The 21,759-nt window shown below is 39.1% G+C and overlaps 1 protein-coding gene across 1 annotated transcript; it reads left to right on the top strand.

The window, feature by feature from the left end:
• The first annotated feature begins 1,311 nt into the window (after positions 1-1,311).
• Positions 1,312-21,562, top strand: SMARCE1 (SWI/SNF related, matrix associated, actin dependent regulator of chromatin, subfamily e, member 1). Its single transcript, XM_041726626.1, has 11 exons — positions 1,312-1,405; positions 3,458-3,509; positions 3,679-3,722; positions 6,654-6,758; positions 12,099-12,179; positions 13,068-13,199; positions 13,451-13,622; positions 17,250-17,422; positions 17,977-18,078; positions 18,714-18,924; positions 21,287-21,562. Exons 2-11 carry the CDS (start codon positions 3,503-3,505, stop codon positions 21,493-21,495), a joined length of 1,236 nt encoding a protein of 411 aa, XP_041582560.1. The 5' UTR covers positions 1,312-1,405; positions 3,458-3,502; the 3' UTR covers positions 21,496-21,562.
• The last annotated feature ends 197 nt before the right edge of the window (positions 21,563-21,759 follow it).

The following is a 21,759-nucleotide window of genomic DNA, read 5'->3' as shown; positions in this document are numbered from 1 at the left end:
ATTATCCGTAAGGCTTCCAATGAAAAGTAGACGGTTAGTATAGCTGGATTATATTTATATTATATTTGTATTATAGTTAAGAAAATCAGAAGTTGTAGCTGGATTTTCAACTAGGGAGCGTTCCTAACCCACCCCTCTATCCCCCCCTCCCACCACTGTCCAGGGTCAACTGTACATTCTCTCAAGTATCACTCAGGCCTATTATCTTTGACAACCTCTCTTTCAACCTTTCCCTTTAGTTTCACTGACCGCTGTTTATAGGAGTATGGAAATATTGGGAGCAGAAGAATTAGACAAGATGCCTCTCTTGTGGCTGGCTTTGCAGACTTCTGGGGATGCCCTGGTCCCTGCGGGCACACCTAAAAGCACCCAAGAGCAGCCCAAGAATTCAATCAGTCCCTCTAAATGTCAACAGCGTTTTCAAGCAATTACAGATCCTTGTCCCTCCACAGCGGCCCACGGCATGGGCCAGGTGTTGACATATCCCAGGAAAGGCTGGTAAACCAGCGTAGGTAGGGAAAAGGGCACAGAGTGCAATAAAGTCACCAAAGAACCGTGCGAGTTCAGGGGAAGGACTATGGGGCGGGGGGCATGTTCCAAGAGGGCACCGCAGTGAGAGTCAGAGCAGGGCCCGGAAGGTCAGGTGAGTTTGAGCCGAAGGTGGGGATGAGCCCAGGGAGAGCCGCGGCCGCCCCCGCGCCGCAGGGGCGCACGCCTTGGCCGAGGGGGTTGGCATCTCTGCGCCCCGGCTCAGAAACCTGGCGGTCACGGCGCCCCCGCGCTGCATTCTTGGTCCAGGTTTACCGCCCGGCCGTTGAGGCGGGAAGCCCCGCGAGGCGCGCGTGGGAACGGAAACTCCAAGAACCCGGTGGTCCTCGCCTCCATCCTCGGCTCGCCCGAGTTCGTGCTCTGGCTCCGAAAGCGCGAGCAAGGAAGAACCCGGAAAACACCACCACCACCACCACCACCTGCGGGAGCGGCCGCGGCGGCTCCGGCGGCTCCGGCGGCGGCCCCGGAGCAACCCGGAACGTGGAAGCCGAGGCCCGCGACTCCCGCCAAGCCACCTGCAGCCGCTCCGGCCCCGCGCGGCGGCCGCCCAGGCCGCTCCCGCCGCCGGGCCCCTCCGCCCACTTCGCCGTGACGAATCGGCGCCCAGCCCGAAAATGCCCACATTCCGCCGGTTTGGAGGAACGTATGGGGCCTGAAAAAAATCCCTGACTGACGCAGCTTCACCGCCTCCTCAACTGGAGGGTGTTTTTGTTTTTTAAAGAGTCGCGTGAGGCCTGGAAGACAATTAAGAAGAGTGTGGAAAGTGCGAGTGGGGACGCTCCGGACGCGAGGGGCGGGGCGTGCGCGGGACAAAGAGAAACGAGGCCGGAGCTGCGGGCGCTTTTTCTGCCCGCGGGTGAGTGTTTCCGACTGGGCCCGAGCGGGTCGGGAGGGTGGCGAGTTGCGGTGTCCCGGCGTGGCTGGACCTCGAGTTCCCGGGGGTTGCTGGGGTTCAGGCGGGGCCGCGGGCCCAGAGCTGGGGGCCGGTTGCGGCCTCCGTGAGGCCTAGCGGAGCGGGGGCCGGGAGGGAGTCCCATCTGGGGCCCCTCCCCGGAGGCAGGATGTGCCTCTGCCACGCACCCCGCGGAATCGGTCACGCCACCCACGCAGTCCCCTCTTCAGTGGAGTTCCCGGTCAAGCGCGTTCTCCACGGCAACCCAGAGGAAACGACCTCCGGGGAAGCCCCAGGGGCGAGCCAAGCCCGTGGTCCAGCCCCCTCTCCCCCCCCCCCCCCCAGGCAGGTGGTTCCCCCCGGTTGGGCAGCGACCCACGGGGTGGCTTCGAGTGGAGTGCGAAAGCTCTGAAACCGTTTGGCCTGGGTTTGAAACCCAGCTCTGGCACTTCCTGCCTGTGCGGCTTGAGACAAGTTACTGAAACTCGCCGAGACTCCCTTTTTTTTTTTTTCCCACGTGCAAAGTAGGGATATCCAAACATATCTCACGGTAGGCTGGTTGTGACCATGAGCCAAGTTAAGCGGTGTAAGGTGTCCCAACAAGCAGCTAGTATTTATGGCAGGCGCCAGGGACGGGTCCCTGTGGCAGACGAATGTACAAGCCCACTCTTACTTAGAATTCATCGTAGCAGGCGAGGGCAAGGATTGTAAAGTGTTGACAATAAAGTGTGATGATGTACCAGGGAGCTTTGGCAGTTATTGTCAGGGCTCCCCACAGCAAGGCCTACCGGTTGTTGACAGCACACTGCCCACCACCCCACCCCACCCCCAGCCCCCAAACGTTAGCAGGAAGGAAATCTGCACCGAAATCCATGGTTTCTGCCCTTTCCTTGAGGAAAGAGGAAGAGACCCAGGTCGGGCCATTGAAAAAAATATTTCTCTCCACACAGTCCTCTTATTCCTCGTGCTCCAGGGAGTCCCCTTAAAGTGTAGGAAAGAAGCAAAAGCATCATGCTTGTTTGACATAACGTTCGAAGAAAAGTACTCCAGCAGTCATGGAAGTTATTTGCTCTTTTCCTAAAATGAATGTTTGTCTCTTTGTACACATTGTGTGTGATGTATATTGACGTAAGGAGCAATCTCACACGCTCACACGTGTATGTTATTGTTCTGAGCTGGTAATAATACTAGGACAAAACGTAAGAATTGAGCTAGGTGCTGGGACTGCAAGAATGAATGAGAGGCCTCTGTTCTACAATCTAGCCGTATTCGCAGGTATAATGCAAAATAATGAACAATGTTATAGATTTATGTAAATTGGATAGGAGTACAGAGAAGGAAGCAGTTTGTTCTCCCCAGGTAATTTATCAAGAAAAGTCCCATTGGAGGAGATATATTTTTGAAATGGGCTTTGAGGGGTTAATAAGTTTTTCAGGTAGTTGCTCAAAAGTTATTCCCAGGAAATACAAAGCTGTTTACCACTATAAGAGAATGTAAAGCTCATTATCAACCAGTTACCTTTTGCACTGCTTCCAGGAATAAAATGCTGCCTTGTTTTAATAGAAGTAGAGCTGGGGGAAAAAAAAAAAAATAGAAGTAGAGCTGCTGTTGATCAGTGAGCTGTTAGTATCGTATCTGGTAGGCCTTGTTGGGGTGGGCCCTGATAATAAATCACATTCTATTGTCATTATATTTTTATCAGTTTGATTAAATGTTTACATGGCATTAGCAAAATGTTTTCCATGCAAGAGGTGGCCTGATATACAAAAAAACTTGAAAGTACATGTCTAATACCACCTTTAGTATCCCGAGTAATTTGTTTTAGTTGTTTAATTCTGATGAACCACATGACTTATAAGAACTAGTAAAATATGCAAAAGATTTGATTACTAGAAGATAGTGTAATTTTACTAAGAAATACCAATTAAACTACCCTATTCTTTAGGAAAACATCTCTTATGCTTGCTAAGTTTTGATTCTCTTTTTTTTTCTTTTTTTTTCTTTTTTTTATTTTAGTGTCTCAGATTCATTCTTAAGGAACTGAGAACTTAATCTTCCAAAATGTCAAGTAAGTTTCATTTTTTATATTTATCTATTAATAAGAGACTAATGCCCTAGCAAATGGGAATTCCAAAATACTCTCATTTTTTTTCTTCAAAACAGGACCATTGGTAGTTTTGTTGCATAGTATTATATCTCAGTTGTTTACAAGAAGTTATTTATTTTCTTTCAAACAGAAAGACCATCTTATGCCCCACCTCCCACCCCAGCTCCTGCAACAGTAAGTTTTAATTTTCTTGTTAATGTAATAGCCAAGTCTGGCCTTGATACAAAAACCCAGATGTCTTCCAGTGACAGTCACTCAATCATCACAGCAACAGGATGAAAAATTCAGCCAAAAAACAGCACTTCCTACTAAATAAAATAACTCTTTGCATCTTACCTTGAACCAACCCCAACATCTTAAGAAACATATTGCTGAAATTCCAACCTCCTATGCTCAGTTCTTTTTTTAATGGGAAATAAATGATAAGTTTAACACCTCTTTCTAGTTAATCTCTATCAAGAGTTGATATTGAGTGAATGCTCATTCTGGCATTTGTTATTATTTTTAAACCTAACCTTCAACTGGTTACATTTTCTCTCCTTGTTTATAATTTTCATATTAAACAATAAAGCTTCCAGTTCTATAATAACACTCATTATAAATTTTTATTTTTCAAGCTGTTTAAGTAAGGATTTCATTATCTGTGGGTCAGATCCTGCCTATTGAGTATGTTTCCAAATTTCTAAATCATACTTGTGAACTAGGTTTATCACCGAGCAAGTTCTGGCCCAGCTTGGACAGCGTGTAAAATAATCGTCCAATCCACAAAACAGATATAACAAACTGTTCAGGCCTTGCTGAAACGATTCCTTGTTGTTTTTTGTTTTTTGTCTTTAAGAATAAAAAAAAAAACACTTAACACTGACCATAGCCTACAAAAGCAGTTCTTTAACAGCTGTTAGCCCTCCTTCCTTACCCCTTATCCCCCAAATTGCAGGCTCACCTACTAATTAGGTCCTTGTGTAATTTTTTTCTCCACTAGATGACTCTCTTACTAACCCTCAGATGTATGCTTTAGTTTTATTTACCAACAATTTATTTTTCCTTAGTAAAATACTTCTTAAAAGAGATACTGTATCTCATGTTCTCATTTCAATTTATGTAACATACAGTTTCTAAAGTTACTTCCAGTAGATCTTAAAGTCCTGTGTTTGGTTTGTTTTCTTTCTTAAATCAAAGAACATTTCTTATGACCATCTCCTTGGCACTCTGCTAGTGGCTATACAGGTGGAGTTGAACAGTTGAGATTCTGACCTCAAAGAGCTAACCTTGTACTTCAATTTTGGAAATGGTATAATTGTAATGTTTTAGTTTTGATTTTTTTTAATTCCCTTACCTAATTTTCTTACATTATTGCCTCATAATGTTGAACAGTGATTCTCATTCTTTATGCAAACTTTGAAGATGTCATTTTGACGTACATACTGCCTCTGACAGTGTATAATCTCTGGAAGATAAACTTGATTTTTGGGGGATAATAAAAATAGCTCAAAAACCGAATGTCCCCTTATGACTTCTCGAATGTAGAGAGGGATTTTTTTTTTTTTTGGCCTTTCTTTAGTCCTATTTCTGTACCATTGTAATTTCACATTTACACATAAAATAAAGAAGACTAGGGATTAGTACATCCAACAGAATGGATTTTGAATGAATTATCCTCCTTCCTCTTTTTTTTTCCATACTTCTGCCATCACCACCACCACCACTACCACTACCACCACCACCACCACCACCACCACCACCACCACCACCACCCAAATGTACCACTCCAAGTAATATACACTTCTTTTGTGCCTTTGATACTTCATCTGTGTTTTGCCTACTGAAATATGCTTAATTTGCGTCTTTTATAACTATACAGACTAGAATTGATCAGTTGTTCTCTTCTTCTAAAGAGTTTCAAATGTAGTATCTGCTTGAATATCTTTCTTTTGGACACTAAGGATATGTGCAGCGGCATGTTTTAGAAAATTGTGTTTATAACAGCCACAGCTTAGTTGGGATGTGTTGTGTATTTTACATTCTACAATTGAGGACTAATATTGTTAATTGCATGTTTAAATTAGCTGTTTTGATTGAGTTTCACTAGGTAAAATACCCTACTTTTGGTTTCTCTTTGCTACATCCTTTTTATGCATTATACCTTGATTCTCATGAACATTGGATGTCATTGTATTAACCATGAAGGCACTGCTATATAAGAGCCCATTTGTGATTACATCAATACATAATTCACGAAACCCAAAAATTCCATTGGAGCAGTTGTGTTTTGAAAGAGTCAGAGCTATCAAGAAAGTAGATGAAAAAAGAAAGTTCAAGTCTGTCAACTAGAAAAGTAGTTCACATTAAAACTAAGGCAGAAAGTGTTCATGATTACCTATGGAAGATGGATCAAAGAAGAGATGGAAGAAAAAGCCTAAAAAAAAGAATGACTGGGTTTAAAAGATGAGATAGTACCCCCAAATGAAATCCATGCATTTCTTATAAGTCTTTGTTTTGAAATCATGTATGTGACACCCATTGAATTCCACATATGTTCTTTTCTATGGACAACTCTGGCTTCCTGATTTGAGTATCTTTTCATCTCTCACATTATATAGAATGATTTAAAATTGTCTCTGAAAACGATCCATTTCTTGTTTTTGTTTTTAGTAGTTAAATACATTGGCGGCATCTACATAACTGTCAAGTAAATCACGTTTTGTTTTGCATGTAAAGTGTTTTCAGACTTCTAGTTTATCACATTGCAGGCCTTCCTATCTCAGACATATATTGCTAAGTTGTTATATTATTATCATAAAGTAATCCGGAGTGTTTGAGACACTTCAGTGTATTGCTTATTCCAAAAAAAACAAGCACACACATTCACACTAACAAACATGACTGACCCCCTGCAAAGAGAAAGAAAGGGAAGAAAGAAAGAAAAAAAAAAAACCACTTGCAGACTGGTTTCTCAATGAAAGAAAAAGAACAATTACAACACATCATTGCTTGTTTAAATTCAGGTTGCTTTTGCATGCCATATGCAGATCATTTTTCATTTCTGTGTTTTCCTCGTTTGAGCTCATTTCTCATTCGTGTTTTTGTCTCATTTGTTTCCATCAGCAAATGCCCAGCACACCAGGGTTTGTGGGATACAATCCATACAGTCATCTCGCCTACAACAACTACAGGCTGGGAGGGAACCCGGGCACCAACAGCCGGGTCACGGTAGGAGAATCAACTATTACAGCATCCGGCAAACAACTGGATTTGACCAGAAATGCCTCCAGAGTTAGGTCCTTTTGAATCATCAGCACAGCCATTTAAAAAAAAAATTTTTTTTTTAACCTGGCTTTTTGACTATTTTAAACATTCGTTGTACGATCTTACACTGGAGGGAAAAAAAATAGCGAAATCTGGATATGTATATAGAAGAAAAGAAGAATCCATTCTGTTTGGTGGTTGGTAGAGCTAAAGCCCTGGGCACCTAACTGCTTATACTATATGTAGACAAACCTAGAATTTCTTATGGTTAAAATACCCTTTTTGAGATAAAGAGTATCTTCCATTTAAGGTAATTGGCATGAGGCTCAAGAACTCAGTTTCTTAATAAAAGCCAGGCTTATGGGCCTGAGCTTATTGCCGCTGGTTTACCAGTTTGAACCACTGCACATAATTATTTGTCTTTTGGATTTAATAGTTGATTTTCTGAGATTCATTTCTCTCCAGTTATAAAAAGATTTTTATGTAACTTCAAAGAATTTCAGAATGCATGTTGAATGAAATTAATTTGACATGCCAAACTAGATACCTACAACTAAAAGTGCATTTATCTATAGGACAGGCGGTATAATTTCCAAAACTGAGGATGTTTCATTTAAATGATCAACCTAAAACACCCAAATTGGGTGGTAATACTTCAGATTTTTTATTTAAAAAAAATAGATTATGATTATTTAGAATCATAAATGATTATTTAGAATCATCTTAAACTATGTTCAAGGAAGCTTAATTAGCAAAGAAATAAATGTAAAAATTATTTACCAAAAATAAATAAAAATAAATCCAAAAGCCAAATACCTACATATATGTGGCATTGGTGAGAATTTACACAACCCAGAATGGCTGTAAACTTTTTAATACTTGGTTTTTGTTTGCTGTATTCATAAATAATTCATAAATAATTCAATTAATGTGACTTCAAAAGAGCCCTCTCACCCTGTAGTCAAGCTAGAGCAGAAAACTTGTAACTATCAAACTGTATGTCTATCTTGGTAAGCATATTGCTTAGCTTGATAGGTTTTGTTTGTCTAAATTTTTCATTGTTTCTGCATAATTTGTACTTCATAAGCATATCAAGTTTTATGTGCCATGCATATTTCATGGTATCTGAAAAGAATTTTGACAAAGTGTGTGTATGTATGCATTTCACAATGCATACAATTTTTATGTGCATTGGTACGTGTTTTTCCCTGGCCTAAATGTGTTTCACAAGTATAACAGGTGGCAAGGTTATCCAATGATAAAGAGCATTTTAATCTAAACAAGGAGCAAAATCAATTTTGGATCATTCATGTTAATGCAGAAAATTATTCATGAGGAGTGAAAAGAGAATGATTACATTTTAATAGCTCTATACAGTCAGCTCTTGATTATCTATGTTAATGGAATAGAAATGGTGATAACTGTATTATAAGCATCATTTGTATTTCAGTTTGTATAAGCGTTTTGTTCCTAACTTGGATATATCTATGGGAATTCTCTGTTAATAAAGAGAGATCATTCAGTAGGAAAAGGAAAAGTCACCCACTGTCTCAGGACCTGAGTCAGTTATATTTCTCCTCATTTCCTCTGGGAGATGTTAGAACCCAATATTTGGAGTGGGCACTAGCTTTGGGGTAGATTAATACAGGAGGGTTATTGGATGTGGAAGATTTGGTGTTTTAGTTTTTTGTGGTGGTTTTCTTGGTATTATTGTCCTCATAGTACCAAAAAGTGTATGCAACCTAGACTCAACCTGAAGGGGCCTAGAAACTGAAGGCTTTCAGCCTATTAATCTCAGCCTGAGATTCAACTTTTAGGTCACTGAATCACAGTATGAGAAAATTAGTTATGCCTAAAGTTTTACACAACTTTTTTTTTTATATATCTAACTTAAACTTTGTTAGGACTTAATGGATCTGATTTTGACTATTATTAAAGTGTTTTATTGTAAGATGACCCCCAAGAATGTGTTACTTTTTTTTTCTCGGTTCCTATTTGATATTATCGTTTGCTAATAGCCTTAAGTCACTAATTTGAAGAAATGAGTCTGTGAAGCCCTATCAAGTAAGTAGCTTCCTGTAGGTCTACAGAAATCTGGTTTCCCTCATGATTCTAGTACACTTGAATAGTTTCGAGACTTTTTACAGCCTGCAGAAATTTTTTGGAGTACCTGCAGTAGCAATGAGATGGAATTCATTCCTAGTTAGTCCTTTCCAATGTTGGTTAACATTCTCTTTAAGTACAGGTGTGAAAAGTTTGAGACAAAATTTTAAAAATGGCTTATTTCTGTACTGTAATGGAAATTTCATTCTAGAAAAAACCCTACCAGAGAAAGTGGAGAATTAGAAGAAACAACAACAAAATCTCTTGAGTGATCAAAATAAATTTCACAAAATCATGGTTTTTATTCATAGGCAATTCCCAATAATTACTCTTTTTTTTTTAAGATTGTATTTATTCATGAGAGACACAAAGAGGCAGAGACAGAGACAGAGGCAGAGGGAGAAGCAGGCTCTCTGTGGGGAGCCTGATGCCGGACTTGATCCCAAGACCCCAGGAATGACCTGAGCTAAAGGCAGACGCTCAACCGCTGAGCCACCCAGGTGTCCTCCAGTAATTATTCTTATATTAGCGCAGTTTTAACAAGCATGTTACTTACATTCCCCCAACTCATTTCCAGTTAGAAGCAAAAAATTATAGAGAGGGACATTTCCTACTAGAGGTACCTTTCCTGATAGAAACAAGGAAGGAAACTGCTAAGAAGGGAAACATTCCCTCAAAAGTATAACCACTGGGGGCCATTTAGTAAAGGGACCAGCAGCTTTTACTCCTCAAGCCAGAGGAGTACAGGCAGGAAAGCAGGGATTGTTTCTGATGGACTCATCAAAATAAGGTTAAAGTATCTTCAGTTCAAACTTTTTTTTTTTTTTTTTTTTTTTTTTTTAAGAGTAATGTTTAAGACATTGTAGGAAGATGTCTGCTGAGATGGTAAATAAATTAGAGATGTTTAGTGATATACATGTTTAGTGTCTTGAAAACCAGCTAGAATTTAAGTTTGGTTATTGTTTTTGGTTTTGTTTTGTTTTGTTTGTATTTATAAGTTGACTAGTCAAATATAGATCATTTCATTCAAATGATGAAAATGTAGCCTTAGTATGTAGACAATTTGGGTACCCCTTCCTTTGGAAGAAAAGAGGAAGAGTAAGCAAATCCATTAATGTTATCAATTGTGGTTTTTTGAAAAGTAATCAGAGTATATATTACTATAATTTGTTTTTAAAGTGTTTTAATTCAATACATTTAAATATAGACATTTTAGAGTTCTTTATCTCTTTAAAGGAAATTTGTTAGGGGTGGTCTACCAACTTCAATTATTGGACAATTCCAACTTTATTTGTAACCCACCTTGTGGAATTTTGAAAATTTGTGTTGGATACAAGTTGGAAATGCTTTCTAATAACTGCATGTATGAAAATTCAGACCTTTGTGAATCTTGCTCTGAACCAGTGATGTAAGGTTAGCCTCATAGGAGTTCCTTTACCCCTCCTTAAAAGAGCTACAGACCTTGAGACAGATCTTCTCTTATGGCCTGTTCATACCATTGCTGTTGACAGTGTCTATCCCTGTGGCTCGCTTCACTCCATTGCCCAATGCTGACTGAAAAAAAAAAAAAGAAACAAGGTCTGTTTGCATGGGCACTGGCATGAGGTGTGGTGTGAATGTATGGGAGGAGTGGAAAGAAAAGAGGAGGAAATACTGCTTCAGAGGTGATATCCTTTCTAACAAGTTCACGTATGAAGAAGCAGAGTTACCGCAAGTAAATAGGGTTGGAGGAAGACCCTCGTCGGAGGAGGAGGAAGCATTGTTTGAAAACAATGGAATGGGACACACTAATCTCTGAGCCCTCGGATAAAAAATAATCATAATTGGTGTCCCAACTCAAAAAAGGAGGAGTTTGTCCAGGGTTTTATCACAGTAGCAGCTGAAGAGCAAGGGAACAAAATGTCACTCATTTAGACTCCTTATAGGGATTCACCAGTCCCTGTCTTTTGATAATGAAGCCAGCACCTCTTCACCCTGGCCCAGCAAGGAGCATCAATATCCATTGTCTCCTAGAAATTGGGAGAAAATAAATGTGATTCAGTCATTATTAATTTATTCTGGGTCCTTAACCAAATGTAGTCATGTATGCTAAGATGAATCTAAGCTCAGAAATAAGTGCTCTTGGATTGGAGTTATCTGGGTCACCCACTAGACAGTACCTGGTATCTCTTAGATATTAGCCCATAGAAAGAACCAATTTCTCATCTTTTTCTTGGCCTTTTTCCCCCCTCTACCCTACCTGTATCTTAACCTTTTAATTTTTTTTAATTTTTTTTAATAAATTAATTTTTATTGGTGTTCAATTTACCAACATACAGAAAAACACCCAGTGCTCATCCCGTCAAGTGTATCTTAACCTTTTTAAAAAATATTTTTCGTCTCCCCTCCGCCTTTTATTTTCGTTTTTCTTTCTCTCCACAAAGCCAAAAATTTGTAATCAGTATAAGGCCTCAAAAATAACCTAATTGGGCCCTGTGTTTGCCATTTCTCTGTTCTTGGTACATTCCTATGTTGTTATTAGGACTAAGGACAAGAAAAGGCACGACTTTATACTTTTGATCCACTTTGTAGAAAGCCACTAGATATGGCCCTAGAACCTTAAGAAAAAATAAAATCTCTAGTCTTGATAAAGGAAATAAGTTTTTTTGTTTTCCGTCTTGAACCAGAAGGTAGTTTTTGCAGGGGTATTCTTTATGTAGGGGTGCAGCGCATTTCTGAAATACTACAGGTAGATACAAAGTCCCCCACAGACAGTGTGAGAGTGGTAAGTTCTGAAGGAGCCTAGACTTGGGCAGATAATCAAGTGTTGACTGTATGTAATGGTAAATTAAGCACAGTAAAAGGGTGTTAGGTTATGTCCTAAATATGGGACATGTGATATGTAAACATATATATTTTTTGATGTATGGATTATTATGTAATATGTTATTTATTCTTACAGCCAGGTTGTCAAACCAGTAGCAAAAAACTGCTAAGTAAAATATTTTAAAATTATGTGCCTAAAGTAATTTTCTTTATTTTCTTTTGATGTGAACATTTCTGAATTTGCAGAGATAGCTATTTTCAGTGGAGAAAATATAAGAATCTTGTATCCATGGACCAGTAGAAGAAAGGCGCATTAGAATTTTTTAAGGGCTCTCTTTTCATTTTGCTGGTTAACTACTTGCAAGTGAATAATGAATGTATTTAACTCTTTTGTAGGCATCCTCTGGTATTACGATTCCAAAACCCCCAAAGCCACCAGATAAGCCGCTGATGCCCTACATGAGGTACAGCAGAAAGGTAGGTGCTAGGTGCCAAAAGGGAATGAGGACTGCTCTTTGCTGCTTTGCTCTATATCAGATTTCATAATGGCTTAGCCAGTGTTTCTGTGCATAGTTAGAAAGGATAAGGAATTGCAGTTTTTAAAGAACTTAATTCTGATTTCAGAATTCCAGAACTAAAATCCAGCAAGAAGAACATCATTGAATAAATAGTTTAAATCCATAAGACAATGTTATATAGCCTCTTGGAGAAGTTCAGTGAAATGAGAAAAATCTGAAGTGAAAAAAGGCATACATATGGACCACATGTATTAGACTCTTATTTTTTATAAAAAGAATAGCAACTGTATGTTTGAATTTAAAAAGCCTAGAATGCAGGGGTTATACCTATACAATAAGCTTATGGTAATTTTCATTTTCTTTACACTTCTTGAATTTTCCCTTGTGGTTTGGTTTGCCTTGGTTATGAACCTGTGTTCTCTTAAAGTAACAAATAGAGCCAGTATCTTTATTAATAGCGAGAGCATTTAGCTATTTGCACCACTATTTAGAAATTTGTGGTCACAATTGTTACACATATATTTAAAGATATGGTCTGTTGTATTATACAGATTAACCACTTTCCTTCTAAATTCTGTGAACTTTTAGAGAGAGACTATGTTACTGGGTTAGCTCATCTTAACTTTCAACAGCGATTGGAGATATCTTGAGATCTGCCATGGATTAATCAAGGAGAGGAAATGAGATTGGTCAGCTATTGATAATTGTTGCAGCGGGCCGACGAGAACATAAGAATTCAATACTATTCCTTCTGTTTTTGTTTATGTTTAAAAGTTTCTATGTTAAAAAATATTTTTAAAGGTCTGTATTGTTAGGCATCCTAAAAATTTCATGTTTCCTTTTTAAGGTCTGGGACCAAGTAAAAGCTTCCAACCCTGACCTAAAGTTGTGGGAGATTGGCAAGATTATTGGTGGCATGTGGCGAGATCTCACTGATGAAGAAAAACAAGAATATTTAAACGAATACGAAGCAGAAAAGGTAGAATGGGGATCACAGTGGAATGGAGACAATATATAAAATGCATAAACATTTGCTTGTTTATAAAAAACAAAAGCTGTAATCAGCTGAGGCTGTACTGTCTCTGCCTTGGTCAAGTCAAATTTCTCTAGGCTTCAGATTCCTTGTCTGTAAAAAGGAGATAATTATGTCTTTTGATAGTCAAATGAGATAAAGTATTTGTATAACCTGCAATATGTTAATTATAAAACTGAAAAACCTTTGAATTTCAGATAGAGTACAATGAATCTATGAAGGCCTATCATAATTCCCCCGCATACCTTGCTTACATAAATGCGAAAAGTCGTGCAGAAGCTGCTTTAGAGGAAGAAAGTCGACAGAGACAGTCTCGCATGGAGAAAGGAGAACCTTACATGAGCATTCAGCCTGCTGAAGATCCAGATGGTAAAAAAAAAAAAAAAAAAAATCTTAAGTTTTTATTTTATTTCCTATCCTAAATGGGAAACAAAGCATATTTAGGTGCCATTTTAATATTTTGAGTAATTATTTTAAGATATATTAATTTCCCACAAGAAAAAGGTACATCGTTGTTAGTGTAGAAGACAGCAAAAACTATTTATAGTTTACCAGAATCTTTATACAGGGAAGGTTTTGGAGTCATAATCAGAATTTTGCTGCAACTGCTTTTAAAAAGCTAAATGTCTTCTATTTATATCTTGTTTTCCTGTTGGTTCCTTAAACTTGCTGAATTAAAGGCACTTAAGGGAGAAAGTTAATGAGTGGGTAGAAGTATTATGAATTTTTCTTTCTATTTAATTCAGAAATCTAACATAGCTCATGATAAACATGAGGAAGTGCACACATACAAACTTTATACACACATACAAATAGCAGAGCATCTTGATTGGCATCCCATGACAAGTTTGCAGGTGTACAGATTCTGCCCCTGGTCTCTGCAGCCAAGCAGGATCTGAAGCTGCAAGGAACCTCAGAGCTAGCCACCTGCATCTGGGAGCATACTCCTCCATGAATCACACCTGCTGTACAAATACCATTTTCTCATGTGCTGCTATGAGGTGGAAAAGGCCAGAAGCTCTAGCTACAAGCAAAAAAAAAAAAAAAATCAAGAAAATAAGATCCCATTTCAGAGTAGGGGTGACAGAGGAGGCTTGTAAGAACTTTAAAGATACTGCAGAGAGAGGAAACAGTAATGCCACCTAAAAACATGGATAAACGTATACCTAAAAGGAGAAGGAAGACAATGTTTTTAAAAAGAATGGACTGGGATACTGACAAATATTCTCATAAATAGAATAGAATAGAATAATAATAATAAATAATAGAGTAAAATATGGAGTAGAAACAGTACCGAGTGTTAAATAGAATCAGCCGTGGTAAGGACACACTAGCAAACACAGAGCAAAATAACTCAAATTGGGACACCTGGGTGGCTCAGTGGTTGAGTGTCTGCCTTCGGCTCATGTCATGATTCCCAGAGTCTTGGGATTGAATCCTGCATTGGGCTCCCTATGGGGAGCCTGCTTCTCCCTCTGCCTGTGTCTCTGCCTCTCTCTCTATGTCTCTCATGAGTAAATAAATAAAATGTTTTTTTAAAAAATTACTCAAATTGGATGATTAAGCAAGAAAAACCTGAAGAACTAAAAAGAAGATCCAGTCTATGAATAATTAGAAGGATGAGGAATCAGTAGAAGAGTATAAACAAAGGCTAGCCACATGGGAGCCACAAGTACAAGCAATTAAAGTTTTTTTAGGTGAAAGACAGTGTGAGCATTGAGCAGGACTTTAGAGACTCATTCAGGAACAGTCTTTAAAAGATCCTCTTCTCTGTTCCTTCGATTTCAGCCCGCTATGTTTTACAAGTTTAAGATAGGAACTTAAAGCTGCTGGTAAGAAAGGACAGGTGGAAATGAAGATGCCAGGAGAAGAGTGACTTTAGACCTTGGATTTTTCACCCCAGAACTGAGCAGAAAAAGGAAGATTTGCAAGGTGGGGATGAGCACCGATCCAAGAGAAGGACAGCCCCCTATGAGCAGCACAGCAGCTGCTCTTACGGAGAAGGCATATGCACTCCACTCCAAACAGTGAAGGGTTTTTTAAATGGCATTTTAGAGACTAAGGTAAAATAAATAGCTAGTGAATTAGAAAACAACTAGAAAATATAAGCCCACCACTGCCCCAAGTCAGACAACTCTTAAGTGCAAGGAAAGACAAGCCCAGATTGCTAAGACTTGATTTCCCCTACCAGTGGCCAACACTAGAGCCCTATAAATGAAAGAAGAAAGCATATAATTTAGATAGAGGTAGCATGAATATACCATGTATAATCCAAAGTATAAATATGAAAGACTTCCCCCAAAAAAACCAGGAAAGTCATGGAATTTTTCTTTAATTCCTTGAGAGACACAGAGGCAAAGACATAGGCAGAGGGAAAAGCAGGCTCCCCCATGAGGAGCCCAATGCAGGACTCCATCCTGGGATTCCAGGATCATGCCCTGGAATCTGGATCATGCCCAGGATCTGCCTTTGACAGAAGCCCAACCACTGAGCCACCCAGGTGTCCCAGTCATGGAATTTTTTTTTAATGGTATCCTATATTCCAGTAATTTTCATTTCAGAAGTATGTTTCCTAAAGAAATTACTTGAAAGGAAACAAAATAATTTGCAAAACAGTCTGTTGGCCATGGTGTTTATGATGATGAGATTTTGGGAACTACCTAATTACCAAATAATAAAGGAAGTGCTAAACTGTGACAAAGCAGTACAATTTGGATCAGTGGCAAAGGTTCCTAAAGCGTGGTCCCTCCACCTCTGGTGGGATGCTGAGATAATTAGATAGTTCAGAAAGGAACTTTTATAATAATGTGTATTGCTTAAGAGGAAGCTTTTTTTTTTCAAGTGAGTTAATTTAAGTAAGTTAAATGATAGTATGGATTATTAGCAGATATGCCCCAAACCACAGTGGTGATAGACCACTGTTGAGATGAAGGAAACACTGTTGCATAGCCATTGAAAATAAGCATACAAATCAGATCCATGTTGTAAGTATATGAGTTTGAGGGAACGAAACAGTATAACCTTTACATGCTGACAACTCTATACATGTGTAGATTGATAAAAATTAAAGGTAAAATTTGGTAGTGAACATTCTTTTCCTATAAAATTACTTTAGGGCTTTAATGGTTTTTAATTTTTTTTTTTTTAATTTTTTTTTTTTTTTTTTTTTTTTATGATAGTCACACAGAGAGAGAGAGAGGCAGAGACACAGGCAGAGGGAGAAGCAGGCTCCATGCGCTGGGAGCCCAATGTGGGATTCGATCCCGGGTCTCCAGGATCGCGCCCTGGGCCAAAGGCAGGCGCCAAACCGCTGCGCCACCCAGGGATCCCCTTTAATGGTTTTTTAATTGCATAAGATGTATATGGCAGTCTGAGACACAGTGTTGCTGGAGTTAATGTTTTCTCTGCAAGTGGACATTTTTCATTACTTCAGTATTAAAGTCATATGGTGACAAAGACGCTGTCCAGCTCCTGTGTTGTCATCACATATAAATGCCCTAAATTACTACTGGAAGAGGAAACCATTCAGCAGCACTGCAGTCCTGCTGTAACACGCAAGCCCTCCCATTGTTGGATTTTCATGCCAGAAGACACATGGTTTTATATCATTTGTGTTTCCTCCAAGTCCTTCTCAGAGACACATCATCACTTAAAGATTTCAGGAGAATAACCAGTACCCTGACCAATGAACGTTATGTAATCCTCCCTATGGTTTTTAACCAGATGACTGCCCCGTTGCTCCTACGATGCCCTTAAGGTCCCCTTGGGTTTGTTTCTGTTTTTTAAAGATTTTTACTTATTTATTTGAGAGAGAGAGAGCAAGCATGAGCAGGGGGAAGGGAGAGGGAGAAACAGACTCCCTGCTGAGCAAGGAAGCTTCTCCCCTTGTTAGGCCAGTGAGGGCCATGGCTCCTTGGCGATTAGGTGTTCACATTGTTACTCTCTCCTGTTTATGGTTACTAGTGACCTCATTTCCAGACATCTTATGTTTTCCAGATTATGATGATGGCTTTTCAATGAAGCATACAGCCACTGCCCGTTTCCAGAGAAACCACCGCCTCATCAGTGAAATCCTTAGTGAGAGTGTGGTGCCAGACGTTCGGTCAGTTGTCACAACAGCTAGAATGCAGGTCCTCAAACGACAGGTCCAGTCCTTAATGGTTCATCAGGTAAAGTCACAAAGCATTTGTTACAATAAACTGGGTGTATGTCACAGAGCCTCAGTGGCATGATTGTATGCCATGCATCAGTGTACAGGCTAAATATTTCTGTGTTCCATCTTACCTGTTCCTCATTCAGGGAAGAGGCTTGAGGAGGTAGAGGTTTCCCAGAGATTTTAATAAGTTTGTCATCAAAACTATAACACAGACCCTTGTGATGGAAAGTATGTGTATGGAGAATTTTAAGACATCTTCTCAGATGTTACTGCTTAACTAAATATTTTTTTTGAAGACATTGCTCAGGCCTGAAACAATATTCTTTAACATATACTTGTTAATTGTAGTCACTCCTCTGTGCCACATTTTATGTTTTTAAAATCTTAGCTATACATATTGTACAACAGATGATTTAATTTCAAAATTCAAAACCTTTGCCATGCTGTGAAAAAGCATGGGCCATTAAGAAATGAAATAAAAAAAAAAGAAATGAAATATGTTTTATGTTTGCCATTTGCTTTTGAGAAAATAATTCAATAATAATAAAGGCTGATCATGTCTTTCAGCGAAAACTAGAAGCTGAACTTCTTCAGATAGAGGAGCGACACCAGGAAAAGAAGAGGAAGTTTCTAGAAAGCACAGATTCATTTAACAATGAACTTAAAAGGGTATCAATTTAATGTGTTCACTGTACTTTTTATCACTGTGTCTGGTACTTTTTTCTTGTTCTTTTCTCCACAATAGTATTTTTATTAAATGTTATTCACTTTGAAACAGGTTTAACTTTGCTCTAACTGGTAAGGTGTTTGCTTTATGAAGTTATTCCCATTTTCTGGCAAAATTTCAATAGGTTTAAAATATCATATAGTATACACATATGTACTAGGCCTATAGACCCTAGACCCCCGGTGTCTAATTTAAACTCATGCTGTCATGAGTTGTTTCCATTTTATTGAGATTTATTCATTAAATGTAGTTTATGGTGTGTGTACATTTTGTACACAAGTAAACCTAGTGTTTGGTATCTTGAAATAGGAAATGGAAGCCTTATATATACATAAGTCCAGTGCTTTCAGCATTGCCTCACCAACTGTCCCATAATACTTGATGTTAAGTGGCCGATAGAGCAACTTTTTTTTTCCTATAGACACAAGAGCTTCAAACCACGTCCGTTCCCACCCCACCCCCGAAAACGTATATAGTTCATAGCCAAGAAAACCCACTTTTTGAAATAATTCCTCTGGTTCACAGATTGTAAGAAAAGAACATTACTAAGAGAGTTGTATTTCTTTCTGACTACTAGTTGTGCGGTTTGAAAGTAGAAGTGGATATGGAAAAGATTGCCGCTGAAATTGCACAGGCAGAAGAACAGGCTCGCAAAAGGCAAGAGGAGAGGGAGAAAGAAGCAGCAGAGCAAGCTGAACGTAGTCAGAGCAGCATGGTTCCTGAGGAAGAGCCAGCTGCTAGTAAGACCCAGGAGAAGAAGGACGACGAAAGCATCCCTATGGAGACAGGTAACCTGCCAGCTGACTGCAAAGTCATTGTCAAGGGCTATTCTCTATGATCTACACATTTCCTTTCCAAATCCTAATCTCTGTGGTAGATTCACATAAAATCTTGGTGTCAATACAAAAGAGCAGTGGGGCATCGGTCTCTAGTCTGGCTGTTTGAGGTCTTGGCTGTTTGTCTGGATTGAGTCATGCCATTTTCCAGCTCGGGCATATAAAGTAGAATGATACGAATGGTTAAGGATACTAGCCCTGGAGTCAGACAGATCTGGGTCTAATACTCTTTCACCACTTGCTAGCCTATGACTAGATAAATTATTTAATCTGTTTCCTCACCTGTAAGTACTTTAGTACCGGCCTCTTGACAGTGAGTTCTAGAGGACAAATAAGGAAATGTATGTAAAATCACTTAGTATAGGATTTGACACAGTAATGACACTCCGTGTTTTAACCTTTATTGCTAAAACATAGTGTGTGGTTGTTACTTTTAAGATCAAGCATCTTTGGCGTCCTAAGACAGGGCTGGGCAAGTAAAACCTGCAGGCCAGATCCTGTCCTGCCACCTGTTTTCATAAAGTTTTGTTGGAACATAGCCTTACCTGTGTGTTAACGTATTATCTGTGGCTGCTTTGGGGCGACCACAGTATAGTTGAGTAGTTGCAGAGGCTGCCTGGCCCACAAAACCCAAAATATTTACTATCTAGTCTTTACAGAAAAGGTCTATTGACTTGATCCAAGAGAAGTTCTTACTTCCAAGCATACTGATTTTCCTGATTAAAAGCATTCCTCAAGGCACAAAATAAGATGTAAAACTCACATAAAATATCAATTAAATTGATTACTTGAAATTTTGAGATCACTTTACCTTCTGGCACTGTTATGACCCTGCCCAGTGCCCTATGTAAACAGGACTAAGTTAAAAGTATTATGGGAGGGGCTTCTGGGTGGCTCAGTCAGTTAAGTGTCTGCCATAGCTTAGGTCATGATCCCAGGGTCCTGGGATAGAGCCCCACATAGCAGATAGTCTCCTTCTCCCTCTGCCCTTCCCCCTACTCATGATCGATCTCTCTCTCTCTCTCTCTCTCTCTCTCTAAAATAAATAAATAATATCTTTAAAAAGAAGTATTATGGGAGGGACACCTGGATGGCACAGCAGTTGAGTGTCTGCCTCTGGCTCAGGGCATAATCATGGAGTTCTGGGATCGAGTCCCACATCAGGCTCCCTTCAGTGAGCCTTCCTTTCCCTCTGCCTATGTCTCTGCCTCCTTCTGTGTCTCTCATGAATAAATAAATAAAATCTTAGGGAAAAAAAAAAAGTATTATGGGAAATACAGCCAAAGGTTCCCTGGACCATCACTGCAAGAAGTGGGAGAGACAGTAGTCATACTTGGCATTCAACTGACAATTTCCAATTTGACATCAGGAAAACTATTCTATATAATGGAATATAGATCTCTTTACCAGATGTTACTAAAAATTTAATTCAGATTAGCATCTCAGATAGTCAGATTTTAAGTTTCATTATCTGAGCCTTTCTGTTTTTTTGTGAACATATTTTTATCTTAACAAGTTTGGAGCATAAGTACATGTCCATGATTAAAGCAGGAGCTTGAGAATTAGGGTATGGAGTATGATTCTTTGCTCATTTTACAACTAGACAAAACACTCTGTGTTTTGCCTCTGTTCTGTCGTCTATGAGTAGAGCATGCCTATGGGGCTTTACTCAGATTTTATCCTTTTAGAGGCAGAAGGAAAAAACAAAATTGAGACTATTTGAGCAAAAACCTCATGCTCTTAATTGCTTACAGAAAACAGCCCAGCATGACATTTTAACAAAGTACCTGAAATACTGCCCTTATGTCATTTCCCACTAATTAAACCCAAAGTAGAGAACAGCATTGTCCAATAGAAATAAAATGTAAGTCGCTGTGTGATTATTAATTTTCTAACACTTTTTAAAGTAAAGCAGAACAAATGAATTAATATTGATAATATATTTATTTAACCCAGGATATCTTAATATTTCAACCAGTTATCAACATTTTTAAGTATCAGTTTTTTTACTGCCTTTTTCATAGTAAGTTTTCAAAATCTCATGTGTATTTTATACCTGTAGCACATCTAATTTAGAAGCTAAGTTTTCATCAGAAATAATTGATCTGTATTTAGCTTTTGTAAATTTACGGCTAAAAAGTAGATTTTTCAAATCCAAATTGTTTTCAAAGGTGCTAACAGTTCCTCAGTCACACTAGTTCATTCAAATGCTTAACATCACCTGTGGTGAGTGGCTACCACGTTGGACAGCATAGCATAATTAGAAGAGTAAATTTTTATCTTGGAACTGACAGTGACAAATGTGTGATTACAGAGGAGACACACCTTGAAGAAGCAACGGAAAGCCAACAGAATGGTGAAGAAGGCACATCTACTCCTGAGGACAAGGAGAGCGGGCAGGAGGGGGTGGACAGTATGGCCGAGGAAGGGACCAGTGATAGTAACACTGGCTCAGAGAGCAACAGTGCAACAGTGGAGGAGCCACCGACAGACCCCACACCAGAAGATGAGAAGAAAGAATAAATGTTGCCTTGTTTTATGTGTTCTAAATACTTTTTTAAATGAAAAAAAAATGTTTTTTGAGTTTTAATGGTGTTATGTGGTTTGTGTATTAATATTTTTCTTGTCCATATCATACCACCAAAGGCTTTTGGACCATTTAGCATCACGAGCCAAATGGCACAGTCACCTTTCTTAAGCCGTTGTGAAGTTGGTTCTTTTCTTTGGGTCTTATTTTTAGCCCTCAACTACTGAAAGCCTCAGAATTTAAATTAACTGAGAAAACGC

The sequence above is a fragment of the Vulpes lagopus genome, chromosome 12 (assembly GCF_018345385.1).
Source record: "Vulpes lagopus strain Blue_001 chromosome 12, ASM1834538v1, whole genome shotgun sequence".
In the NCBI taxonomy this organism is placed as follows: domain Eukaryota; kingdom Metazoa; phylum Chordata; class Mammalia; order Carnivora; family Canidae; genus Vulpes; species Vulpes lagopus.
Note: the sequence above shows the minus strand (reverse complement) of the source record. Positions and strands in the feature narration are given on the sequence as shown.

Bases quoted from the DNA above. Each gene is read 5' to 3' on its own strand.
- SMARCE1 (XM_041726626.1), top strand. The intron at 3,723-6,653 runs GTAAGTTTTAAT...TGTTTCCATCAG, and splicing joins CCACCCCAGCTCCTGCAACA to CAAATGCCCAGCACACCAGG. The intron at 17,423-17,976 runs GTAAAGTCACAA...CATGTCTTTCAG, and splicing joins AGTCCTTAATGGTTCATCAG to CGAAAACTAGAAGCTGAACT.